The sequence below is a fragment of the Macrobrachium nipponense genome, chromosome 19 (assembly GCF_015104395.2).
Source record: "Macrobrachium nipponense isolate FS-2020 chromosome 19, ASM1510439v2, whole genome shotgun sequence".
NCBI lineage: Eukaryota > Metazoa > Arthropoda > Malacostraca > Decapoda > Palaemonidae > Macrobrachium > Macrobrachium nipponense.
This window is the reverse complement of record NC_061088.1, coordinates 35019926-35034008: the sequence shown is the minus strand read 5'-3', so window position 1 is coordinate 35034008 and position 14083 is coordinate 35019926. Positions and strand designations below refer to the sequence as shown.

Here is a 14083-nt window from a genome sequence, read left to right as displayed (position 1 = left end):
GGCAGATTCTAAAAGATTTTGTGATAAGACATCTTTTGATCTTGCAATTACTGAACTACCAATCCGATTTATTCGGTGGTGGTTTTCACTTGAATGAATATTGCATTAGATGTTTGCCAAGTTTGGCAGTATTTTTACTGACTTCATTACAAATTAGTTGCCTTAGAGATATTTTCTTTGTATATGTATGTTTAATATGCTTTGTGAATAAGTTTTTGTTTACCAAAGATCTGAATGTGGTCAGCTGCTGCTTCTCTATAATCCTTTAAATGTCTGAGCAGCTGGACTTCATCTTTTTTTTCTTAAATTGTACCCATGTTTACGCTTGTTTGGAAAGGTTACTCATTCTCCAGGTGTCTTGGATTCTAAGTACTAATCTCTTTATAATTCCTATCTGTCACTTATACGACCTTTCCTGTACTCTTAATTTCTTATGTAAGTCAGTTTGTCTGCTAAGTAAAGGATGTTGAGGCGAAAGATCTTGCAAAATCTCCTTTGTTTATCTTTCCTTTGTGGCTTATACCTGATTATATATATATATATATATATATATATATATATATATATATATATATATGATATATACACACTATACAGAAAAAAACAAAAAACCAGGAGGACTTAGTCATTATAAAGAGGTTCTTTGGCCTAAATTGTATATAACAAGAATGTTGGTCATTTGATGCAAAGGTCCCTGTGACCCTTAGATGTAACTCCTTTCATTCCAAGTACTGTACCTCCATTCATATTCTGTGTTGCATCTTATCACGCTTTTTTAGCAATTTTCATGGCGCAACTGCTATGGTTTTCTGCCCGTTGCGCCTTTTACTCTCACGTCGTTGCGGTGGTGAAGGACTGCACAGGTTCGCACTGCTTAACCTTATCCCTAAATTGTATATTCTATTTGAAGCAATTCTGTGCCAGCTGGTTAGTCTGAAGTATGTCGATCATGATTCTAAACTTTAATACGCATTAATTACAAATGGAATTGCTGTACTAGTACGGATTAGATTTGTGTAATATGGCCTGTGTCTTTTAATTATAAATTGTCACTGACCAAAGGATTTAAGATCAGAACCTGCCAAACTAACAGCTAAGTTTGTTAAATGCATTTTTTTCCTGGACCCCGGAAACCTAAATAATTTTGAGAATGGTCATGAGTGTGCTTATCATTTGAGTTAAATGTTCCGGGTTACATATTGTTCCTTATTTCTCCAGTTCTTAACTCCTGTTTTACTGAATATTACCTTAATAAAAGTATGGTACGGTAGTATGATTTTATGTTGATAGGTCAGCAGACCAAAATTTCATAATTAATCGTTTTGAAGTTACGTAAAACTGTTGGTCCCATTGCTGAATAACCACTGGTTCCATGCAACGTAAAAACACGGTACATATAAACAAACATAATTAATCGGTATAGCTGTAAGATCTATTAAAACTAATTGTTCTGTGGCTAAATGAAGGTTATCTCAATTAGTTGCGTGTGTCATGATAGGATTATTTGTATGTGACCGTTCTACAATCTTAAGTGTGGTAATGAATCTTCAAATCTTTTTACAGTAATATATATTATGTTAACTTATAACGTACAGAACGAATGAATGTACGAACTTTGTAAATTTAACCGAGGGAGGTCAGTCTCCAAGGACAATAGAATGACATCAACACTGTCGCTCAAGTGAAGCAGAGAGTAACAGGTGTCCTCAACATCTGTGTTCCTTGGTCTTTGCCAGTTTCCTCCCTACAACAAAGACGTATTCCGAGTGATTTATTTGAAGTATGAACGCGCATAATACATATAAGGCTATTTAAGAAAGAAGAAAATAATATTGATAGGTAACAAAAATTGAATAGCAGATGGTTAATATCAGGTATATATATTATATATATATATATATATATATATATATATATGATATATATATATATATATATATTGTGTGTGTGTACATACAACATCCATGTAAGAAGGAGATTTAAAACCGGGACTTGGAATAAGTTTTTTCATAGTTTATTCTACATTTTCAAGTTTAACACTTGAGTAAAAGCATAGTTTACAGAGCTTTATATACCAAATTGAATAGTGGTGGGCGGAATTACAGTTTCTCGGTTCGGGCAGGATGTTCTCCAAACCCAAAGGACAGAGAAAGAGGATCAAGTGATAATTGAAGGTGGTTACAATTCGTGGTGCCGGATGGTTTCAGAGAACACAATTTCCAGATTTCTTTTCTGAAAGTCGTTGGCTTCGCAGATTATAGATGAATTATCCCAGTTAATGGCAAGGCCTGTTTAAGCCAATGATCTGAAGTGCCATTGTTTGTTAGGCCTCTTGAAAGAGCATATTTTTTATGGGAACCCCCTTTCAGTCCTTTTACTGTACCTGTGTTCTTATTCTCTTTCTTCTGTCTTACTTTCCACCCTCTCCTAGTAATTATTTCATAGTGCAGCTGCGAGGTTTTCCCCTGTTGCACATTTAAAACTTTGTATTTACTGTCAATTTCGCTTTCATAGGTCCCAGCGCTTGGCCTTTTACCTAAATTTTATATTCCATTAAGTTTATTTGTCTTCCACAAATATCCAGCGTCTCCACAGTTCCAATACAAGTGGGTCTTGGTCTTCTAACTCTTCTGATGCCCACAGGAGCTTAGCTGACATTTTCCCACGTTAAATATTTCGCCAGGGGTTACGTGGAGCACATGTCCAAGCTATCTTCACCTCCAGTTCATCATTCAACATGCATGTTGAACTTAGTTACCTTCATTATGGTATAATTTCCAACTCTGTTCTGCCACACGTCTCATATTTTTCGTGAGGCTCTATTCTCAGACTTAAAGATTTTTAGGGATATAGATTCATTGCCATACAATGCTTCGTGTCTATATAACAGTTCATATTATACTAGACTTATGTTTAGATATTATTTTTGTTAGCAGTTTCAGTCTATTTGAGTTCCTGTTCTTGTCAAGTCTGCTCTTTGTTTGGTTTACCTCTGTACTGGATACCTATTCATAAATGTATGAAAGTTTCAACCTCATTAATCCCTTCTCTTTGTACTTTGTTTTTCGTCAATTTATCTTGAGTCCCATTTCTCTAGTTATATCTATGATGCATTCTATAGAGCAAATTTTATAAATCGTGTGTTTTCCTGATTAAAACACCACCATTTGCATGTTCTAAGTCAGACAGTTTTCTGTGGTTACTCCAACCTAAACCTTGTCTTCCATCTCCTATTGCTTCAAATTCTTGGCAATGGCAAACAACTTGGGTGAAAAAGCAGCCCCTGAGGCACTCCACTATTTACCGGAGATTCATTTGACAAGACCACTTCAACATTAACCATTTCAGTTATTTAGACCTGTTTAACAGGAATGCCATTGTGACGCAAGACCTTCTAATGTATTGGTCCGTGGATCATCTAGTAATCAACCCGTAGGGGGGAAAGGGGTAGTGCCGTCAGTGTACTTCACGCAGTGTAGACGGTGTAGACTACTGTAGGCATTGCTTAAGGTTCTTTGCAGCGTCCTTTCGGCCCCTACCTGCAACCCTTCCGTTCCTTTTACTGTACCGCCGTTCATATTCTCTTTCTTTCATCTGACACTTCACCCTCTCTAACAAATGTTTCGCAGTGCAACTGCTAGGTTTTCCTCCTGTTACACCTTTCTTTCAGACCGTCTTACTGTCCATTTCCTTTTCAGCGCTGAATGACCTCGTAGGTCCCAGCACTTGGCCTTTGGCCTAGATTCTATAACCCAGTCCAATCCAAATCTAGTAATCGACAAAAGCCATCATACGTTCTGTGTAACTCATTCCTTTTTCTTAAAGCAGTTTGTTTGCCTTTAAGGTTTTTATCAATTTCTTTCCTCAGCCTGTTGAGAATAAGCATATTGAATATTTCAATTGCAACCGACGTAAGTGTAGTGGCTTTGGAGCAGGTGACCCTTCTTTGGTACCTTTGTTGTGGCCTCCTTCCATTCCCTAATCACAGGGCTTTGTTTCCTCATTCCATATTCTGCAAGCCGTCTAGTTAGTATATGAAGTTTTATATCAATTTCAGTAGAAAATATCTGAGATTCCATCACACCCACCTCAAAAAGTGTGAATTCTTCCATGAGTATAGATATAACTCAAATATTCCCCCCGTTATCTCTTATTCGTGACCTCACAAAAATGTTCTGACCAACGATGTCTTTCTACTTCTTTTGATATTCTTATTGACCTTTGACAGGAATTTTCCTGATTTTTTTTTTTTTTTATTTGCTTTCCGACCATGGATTTTTATAATTCTGTGGGATACCGTAGCGCCAATACTACTCCCTGAGTACATGGCTGTGTCAACATCACCAGCGTATGTCTAATTTACTCTCTTATCTCTTCTTGATCTTCGTGTAACTTCACTATCTGGACTTGAGGGAGTAGAATATTACACTTTGCGTTCTTCAACTCTCAGAAATTCGTTTACAAGTAACTTTTGCTGCTGTCTATCTTTTATTTTAATCTATATCTCATCCAATATCAAAGGTTTCCGTCTTGATACCCCATACCGCAGTCTTTTCCAGCAGATTCTTGAGGTCAGACAGGTGCTCATCTATTGGCTGCTCCTTATAAATTGGTTCTAGAACCGGAGGTTGATACTCTCTCATATGAATATAACTCGCTCTTCTCCAGGCCTCGGATATGCACACTATCACCACCTTTTCTTATTTCTTATTCTTATCATTACATTTTCCCATATAACACTTTTTGCAGCGTACCTTCGGCCCCTAGCTGCAACCACTTTCATTCCTTATACTGTACCTCCTTTTATATACTCTTTCTTCATCTTACTTTCCACCCTCTACTAACATTTGATTCATAGTGCAACTGAGAGGATTTCCTCCTGTTAAACCTTACAAACCTATTTCTAGTTCGGCGCTTAATGACCTCATAGGTGCCAGTGCTTGGCATTTGGCCTAAATTTTATATTCAACTCAACTCAACACTGTGTACTACACCATCCACTAAGAAGATGTACATCATCCCTAGAGCTACACCTCTCAGCTACCGCAGACACAGCATTCTTAATTCCTGTACACATATGCCCTTTTAGACCTTTACGTCATCAAGGGCCAAAACACCCACCCCTTTTAATATCTGTGTGGGCGTGTGGTTTACAGCTGGATACAGGCCATCATTACTGCTATAACTCAAAACGTCCAAATGTGCTTAAGGAGCAAGCCAGAAATGTTACTTAGGGATCAAACCCCACAGAAAAACAATTTTGGAATAAACGTATGCATAATCAGACATTAGACCAGAAATGAATAAGATATGACAAGGCAAACAGCTTGACATTATATAGTCGAACTGCATCACCTTATGAACGTCAGCCTCCACTGTTGCTTACGGTGTAAAGATGAGATCCACCTTTCGTATTCAGATTGAGTTATTCAAAAAACTATTAAACTGTGCCGTATGATTCATATCTTAGGCCGATGGTATTTTTCAGCCGACATTTTTCGCACTTGTAGCATCTGCCTCTTCTGTGGAACTCATCTAATAAGTACATCTGTGCAGCAGGTGGTCTGAAGAACAGATGTCTCACTTGAAAGAGGCCCCATTGTTTCTCCGAGGCGCAGTATGCTGCCGGATTATAGCTGAGAGTCACCATCCTCGAACGAGGACGAAGAAGAAACTTAAACATGAAGTGGTTCGCTCTTTCCTTGTTGATGGCACTGGTGAGTTGTATTTTTTACTACAATTTTTTTTTTTTAGAATTCTTATTCATTCACTTAATTATCAAAACAAAGTTCAAATTATACCCGTCAATTGAGAATAAATGATAATCTTCAAAAATGATTTTATATGTCATTTTACTTGAAAGGAAGAGAACGTTGCCATTCATGGCGTCTAGTCCAGTATTATTATTATTATTATTATTGATTATTATTATTATTATTATTATTTTTTTTTTTTTTTTTTTTTTTTTTTTTTTTTTTTTTTTTTGTTTTTTTTTTTTTTTTTTTTTTTTTTTTTTTTTTTTTTTTTTGTGCTCTCTCACAGTCCTCCAATTCGACTGGGTGGTATTTATAGTGTGGGTTCCGGGTTGCATCCTGCCTCCTTAGGAGTCCATCACTTTTCTTACTATGTGTGCCGTTCTAGGACCACACTCTTCTCTGCATGAGTCCTGGAGCTTACTTCAGCCTCTAGTCTAGATTCCTTTCAGGGATCTTGGGATCGTGCCTAGTGCTCCTATGATTATGGGTAACGATTTCCACTGCATATCCCATATCCTTCTATTTCTATTTCAGATCTTGATACTTATCCATTTTTTTCCCTCTCTTTCTCTTCACTCTGGTGTCCCATGGTATTGCGACATCAATGAGTGATACTTTCTTCTTGACTTTGTCAATCAACGTCACGTCTGGTCTGTTTGCACTATCACCCTATCCGTTCTGATACCATAGTCCAGAGGATCTTTGCCTGATCGTTTTCTATCACTCCTTCAGGTTGGTGCTCGTACCACTTATTACTGCAACGGTAGCTGATGTTTCTTGCACAGGCTCCAGTGGAGGGCTTTTGCCACTGAATCATGCCTCTTTTTGTACTGGTTCTGTGCAAGTGCCGGGCATTCACTTGCTATGTGGTTTATGGTTTCATTTTTCGTATTGCACTTCCTACATATGGGAGAGATGTTATTTCCGTCTATCGTACTTTGAACATATCTGGTTCTTAGGGCCTGATCTTGTGCCGCTGTATTATTATTATTATTATTATTATTATTATTATTATTATTATTATTATTATTATTAAAATTCACAATTATATAGATAAGTTTTGGTTTTTATTTTTTGTAAATAATACAACTTATCTATACATATAATTATGGATTTTTATTGTACAAGTTTTTCACGACATTATGAACGTTTTGCATTATTATTGTTGTTATTATTATTATTAATATCACTGGAAGATAACTAACAATCCATTATATTGCAAGTCAAGCTTCCGCAGAATGTGTAAATGTAAATTCGAAAATGGAAGAAAATAAAGTGATCCATACTATATTTTTGCGTTCATGTTTTAACGCTTTATTGTCGTATTATCGTTTAAGAAAAATTAATATCGTCTTCTAAGTGCCAATTACTTATATGTCAAAATCACGATCATGGTATATTATTATTTCTATATCGAGAAATCCCGATAGATTTTGGCGGGAGACGAATTCAGACATGCATTTCACGTCTCGCCTTTTCTGCCTCCACGAAAGACAGACCGCGCGCTGACGTGGACGTAATTGAATCTCTTAAAAGTCCAGACAAGGAAGCCTGTCTGTGGTATGTATGTCTGCGCATTTTCAACTTCGTGACTTCGCATGAGTTAGCAATGAGACACAGTCACGTGATCATACTTATGAGACTCTCTCTCTCTCTCTCTCTCTCTCACATAGTATGCGCTGTCATCATCCCATGGGAGACTGGCAATTTGTTTCTTATATACCTTCAAATATTATCCGTTGTAGAGACATCAAATGCTTAACCATTGCCCGAATCTGACCAACGTTTTTCCCGAACTTATCTTAAAAATTCCTTACGTGGATTTTCGCTTCACTGTGAAACTCGTAGTTTTAACCACAATAATTCAAGTCACCTGCCAGCTGAGCTATGAGACCAAGAATTTTTCTTACCTGTGAAATCGTTTATCTTGGTAGTTTATCGTCTTGTAGCTTAAAAGAGAATTTCCTATTGTCATATTGCATTTCGTTTTATGTTTACAACTACATCATTGGTGGTGTGCCTCAAGAAATTGTTGGAAATTCTAAAAAAAAGGAAAAATTTTTTTGGATTTCTTGGAGGTGTTGTCACAGGTGTACGTGGCCTGTGCAACACCTGTGATGACACTTGCCTTTTAGCTCGCTCTTTCATCATCTCCTCTACCTGTCTTTCTTTGTCCAAGTGTGTGAGTCAAGATTATAACCAAGTGTGTGTGTGTGTGTAGAAATTATACTTATGTACAGTGCACACAATCAATAAGTTATAGAAGCCACGTGTGCATTAAAGCTTGAAGAATATATGTAAGTATATATATATATAGTATATATATATATATATATATATATATATATATATATATATATATATATATATATATATATATATATATATATATCCACAGGAATAAGTGTGTATATATATATATATATATATATATATATATATATATATATATATACATATATATATATATACATATATATATATATATATTGATATATATATATATATATATATATATATATATATATATATATAGACTTTTCGGAGTGTTTCTATCTTGTGTCCTCTCTTCTTCTATTCCTTTGTCTCTCGTATCTTCTCGAACGCAGTCTCCCCTTCCCCCCTTAGGCATTCCTCTACTTCGTGTTTCTAGTAGGCCTACTTCATTCCATAATCTCTAATGCAGCGTGCCACGCATTAGGGCCCCCCCCCCCCTCGTCAGGTGCCCAAACCATCTCAGTCTTGAGTCTTGGGTTTTCTTTGACACTTCAGCGACTTTTGCTGATCTCCCGGTTATCCATTTCTCATCCCATTTCTTCTCGTCACTTCACTCATCCATCTGAGCATGTTCGTTTCTGCCACGTCTAAATGAGTTTGTGCCGCTTCTAGTCCATACAACGTTTATGATGCTACCGTTTATGATGGTGAACTTTATCCAGATCACCAATTGCTTCTATCATCGAGCCCAGATACCCGAGTAAACCTTTGGAGTCCACTTCTCCCAGCTTAATGGTGGCTCGCTGTTCACCCTTTTTGCTTAGGTAATGTCCTGACATTCGTCTTTTCTAGGCCGATAAAGGGCACACGAAGAGCCATAGGCATCTTTTTGGACTTCTCCATTGTCTGGCGAAATGAGACTATTCCATCGGTTTTACTGTACCAGACCGTTTCGTAGATCCTAGTTGGTGTCCGCAGATCTCCTGTCTAAGTCTTCGGTCTACAAGTTATTTCAATATTTTTAAGACCTCTGTTATACGATCAAGGTTCATATTGATCGTTTCTTCGACACAGAGTATGCTCCGAGTATTTAGTGCACCAGCAAATTATTCGAACATCAACAATGGAATTACCTAGCTGGGCTGTTGAGCGCTTCCTTCATTTGCGTTCGTCGTTGTGGAATTGTCCTGTTCAGAAGTTTACTTTGACGAATTTTTAGTCACACTGTTCACTTGACTGAAGATGAACCTAGTACAAGGTTCGAAAGCTTTTGATATCCATTAAAAACCATATACTAATATACTATATTATTGTGGACCTGCAACCACTGTCATCATTTTCGACACGGAGAACTGTGCCCACCATTATTATTATTATTATTATTATTATTATTATTATTATTATTATTATTATTATTATTATTATTATTATTATTATTATTATTCAGAGGATGAAACCTATCAAGGGTTCATTAGGAAGAAATAAGAGGAGGTAAAGGGAATTACATAAAAAAGATCATACTCATTAAAAAAAAAAAAAAAAAAAAAACAAAAAAAAAAAAAAAAGACTTCCTATCATGTAGGGTAGGGGTTATCATCAATAAGAGATGGGCGGTCGCCTGCCTTGTGTGTGTGTGTGTGTTTTTTTTTTTTTTTTTTTTTTTTTTTTAAATCTATCCTTTGCAATAACCTGGTGTACAGTCACCGTTTACCTTCGGGAATTTTCCGACGTCTTGCTGATCTACTTCTTGAGGTTTTAGGTCAGGTCCTTCATCAGTTGCTAAAACTTGAAACTGTCCAGGACAATCATATTGATATTGACCAAATATTCAGCTTTCCTCATCGCTACATGGATCGATGCTTTGCCGTTCTTCCGTTCGATGATTCCTGGGTTGTTTAGGGGTAGTACTTTGGTGGCTTTCATCGTCTATACAGCGGTCACGGGGACATTTGTGCTTCTATATAATTTGAGATGAGATTGTGGAGACTTGGAGGGAGAGAGAGAGAGGTTGGATATAGGTTTGAAAGAGGTATCGGAAAGGAAGTGTGAGAGCGCATTCAGTTTATGGGTGAATGGCGCACTGTGTGCTGTGGGAGTTTGATGCACCGTGATGAGACTTCTGTGTAGGTGTACAAAACGGCTGGCATTTGGGAAGTTTTACTGATCAAGGGTTTCACTCTTATCTACTTCTGTAGCCACTGCCGGGTAAGGTGAAGCAGCTTGATATTCAAATAAGATACAGTACTACTGATTAGGAACATTGAAGAGAAACTGCGCCTAGTAAGTGGGACTTGACTTTTGTTCGTAAATAGTTCTAAACCTTTTTTATACCACCTCTATTTCTTTTTCACTTATGGGCATTCTTTTTCATGGAAGTCGCAAGTTATGACCGCCCGTTTCGTTTCGAAAGAATGTTTGGTTATTGAGAATAATTAATGAAAGATTGGATTGGACATTAACCTGGCTCTTCTTCTTCTACAATTATTTTTAACCATGTTTACACGTTGGTCTAGATTTCTTTCTGCCTTTAAAACGCCACTGTATAATAAACTAAGAGATAATCATCTTCCCCTTTTCTAGTGTAGCGCCTTCCGCGTCATATGTCCTCTAATAAAGGGTTTGTTCACCGCCAACCCCCACCCCCGCCTCCCAACTTTCCGTCGAGCTCACGGGCCGATAAACACTCCAATCCAAGTACGCGTGTCGCTCCCTTGTGCCCCCAATGAGGAAGGCTTCTGGGCTTCCTCTATTCCTATGGTTTCGAGTCATCGCCTCCAGCGATGTTGACAACGAATCCAACGCTCCCCCTCTATCTAGTTTTCTCTGTCTGTTTTCGTCTCGTTTATGGCCTGTTTCTCTTTCATACTGAATGTGTCTGTTGTGAGATTCTCCATTTTTCTCTTTCTATGCGGCCTCAATCTTTTCGTTGTTTTTGTAGTAAGTTCTTTTCTCTTAATGATTCTTTTCTTGTCCGAGAGTAAGTATTTCAAGAGCCTACTCCTTTTATCATAATATCTGGCTTCCTGGTAACACCGCCGCTGTGAACATACTGAGAGAGAGAGAGGAGAGAGAGAGAGAGAGAGAGAGAGAGGAGAGAGAGAGAGAGAGGTTGGGTAGGGGGACACGGCTTCAGAAGTACACGATCCATTTCCATGTGTCTGCATGTATACTTATGGCATACGGTAAGTATTTTAGTGTATGTATGTATGTAAAGAAAAGCCCTACAACAAAAATTCTCGTATCGCAGACACACACACACACACACACACACACACACACACACACACATATATATATATATATATATATATATATATATATATATATATATGCTCAGATTGTTAAGTAAGTTCATTGTGAGAGTCAGTAATCCCCCCCTCCCCCCTCTCTCTCTCTCTCTCTCTCTTCTCTCTCTCTCCCAATTGGCCTTTTAGATATAAAAAATCCTGGTGGAATTATCTTCATTGACAACTGATGAAAGCCACCCATACTGAAGCAAAACTGATTTTGTGTAAACATTTTCCATGACGGCGACTAAACGTAATTAATGAGATTTTCTGTGCTGGCACGATTTAAGATGTTTCTGACTTTCTCCATTGCATCTCATGCAAACGATTAAAAGTTATAGCTGGCACAATGACATACAAATTTTTCCCATTCGCCGTTCTTTCGTGTTAATACCATAGATTGACGCTTTATGGTTAATACGTAAATCAGGTTATTGGGTATAGGCTTATCAAGAGCAAGCGCAATGAATCTGGTATGGATTTCAATGTACAAATGTGCATTGGAATTAACTGAAGATCATATTCATATTTTGAAAAATTGCATTACTCATTAAGGAGCGATTGAAATTATTATATTAATTATATTATGCACAATGTTGATAAGAGAAACATTTATATTTAAAAATGGATATCAATGTCCGCAGACTTTTGTCACCCGTTCTTAGCCACAAGATTGACTCTTATTTTAATTAAAATTCAGATTATTTAGTATTCGTGCTCTAAAGAAATTACATACATACACACACACACACACACACACACACACACCACACACACACACACACACACATATATATGCTCCATCAATTTGACATTGATTTGGAAAATCTAGAAATTCCTAAGAAAAATCACTCCAAATTCTCGCTATCATTCGCAAAAAGCTGAAAGTAAATATTTGATCTAATATTCCCTTTAAAAAAATAATATATAAATCTCTTTTTTTATCACAAAAGCATCGTTATATATATATATATATAATATATATATAAATATATATATTATTATATAAATATATATATTATGTATATATTATATATATATATATTAGATGCTTTTGTGATAAAAAAATAGATTTATATATTATTTTTTAAAGGGATATTAGATCAATATCTTACTCAGCTTTTTGCGAATGATAGCGAGAATTTGGAGTGATTTTTCTTAGGAATTTCTAGATTTCCAAATCAAATGTCAAATTGATGGAGCATAACAGGGTTCATAGAATGAGTGTTTATGTCCTTTTTGCATCATTTTTATTGATCCGTATCGGTTTGTTCTTCTTGGTTTCTTGAAGATGAGATTTTTTCATTGTCTTTCTTTTCTGCTTGCAGGTCTACGTGTCTAGTCAACAGAGTGTCTATGACAAGAGTGAAGAAGAACAAATACAGATTCTTGGTCCTCTCCTCAGGGTAGGTATCACTGGCCTTTATAGAAATAACATAATCCAATATAAAGCCAGCTTTCCATTCGTGAAGCTAATGAAGCCAGTGCTGATTTCTCACTGCAAAGAGAGACGAAACCATTCAAAACAAATGAAAGTTAACTTTGCAACACTTTAGTCAATCGCACCTTCGAAGCCGCTCTCCCCAACCTTGCTAATCCAAAACAGCGAGACACGTGACAGCTCTCTCTCTCTCTCTCTCTCTCTCTCTTTCTCTCACTGCACAGCAAATCAACGCCAGTGCTGACGTCATCAATAGCCTTGCGCTTTCCTTAAGTGGCTGTTGGCAGTAATGCTATTTTGGTTCTAACATCTTGCTCTATAACTATTTTTAATGTCGTTCACACACTTATGCCTTCACACCAATACTTCCTCATTAATGTGTTCCGACATAGATCGATGTCGGTATAAATTCATTTTTATATTAATTTGACACCATAAGAATGACGTTTTCTTGAAAACTGGAATTCGGAGCTTATTGGATAAGGTAGCGATAGACTGATATCGGGATTATTGCCTGTTCCATGATAGCTGAAATTTAGGTGGCTCATTTTAAATCGTAATCATAGAACACTTTCCCGATGAACTGGTATCAGGTGCCCAATTGATACCGCACTGTTAAAATGGCTTCTGAATGTTTATTTGAACTGACAATATAAATCAATCCTGTGAGACAAATATAGCTACATAATCAGTTGATAATAGGCCTACAGTATTAGATAGATAGATTTCTGTAGGGCTCATTTGAAACGCGGTATAAGCTGCATTCGCTGAGAATTTAAGATGAAACACGCAAATGATGCAATTTATTTTTCTCCCCAAGAAATTGCTGATGCCCAGACCTCGCCCCGTCTACCAGATTCACCAGCTTCTTCGGGTTCACGTGCAGAAATGCTGCAACTCGCAGCCTATGATGGACTGCTGCACACCCGCTCTCTGCTGCGACATGAACCTGGAATGCTGCAAGAAATAGAAAGAACCTTTCGTCATTAACACCCGGAGAATATCTGTGGCTGTAGGCCTATAACAACTTGCTTAAGATGAAATTATAATATTACGGAATATTCTTTGAAAAGCGCAAAAATTTAAACAACGAATTAGTTTTCAAGTGATCTTTTGCATCTTGAACACCTTTATGTCTCCTATTACAGCCATGATTTTCATAAAAATTGTAAGAATTGATTTTAGATTGGAAGCATTAGTACCGTTGAAAACTCCTTTTATAAAGTAATATTTAAAAAATTATTATGAAGATATATGGGTACAAAAGAAACTGAATTTAAAGCTTCATTTTGAATTTTAGCTTTCATCAGATGTTGGAAATTTGTTTAATAATATTTTTTTTCCAAGCGGCGAAGTTACATTAAACATCTTATAACAGTAAA

The 14083-nt window shown here is 36.7% G+C and overlaps 1 protein-coding gene across 1 annotated transcript; it reads left to right on the top strand.

Annotated features, from left to right (window-relative positions):
- Nucleotides 1–5559: 5559 nt before the first annotated feature.
- On the top strand, nucleotides 5560–14083 carry LOC135216084 (uncharacterized). The gene is made up of 3 exons (XM_064251090.1): nucleotides 5560–5717; nucleotides 12589–12666; nucleotides 13522–14083. Exons 1-3 carry the CDS (start codon nucleotides 5682–5684, stop codon nucleotides 13669–13671), a joined length of 264 nt encoding a protein of 87 aa, XP_064107160.1. The 5' UTR covers nucleotides 5560–5681; the 3' UTR covers nucleotides 13672–14083.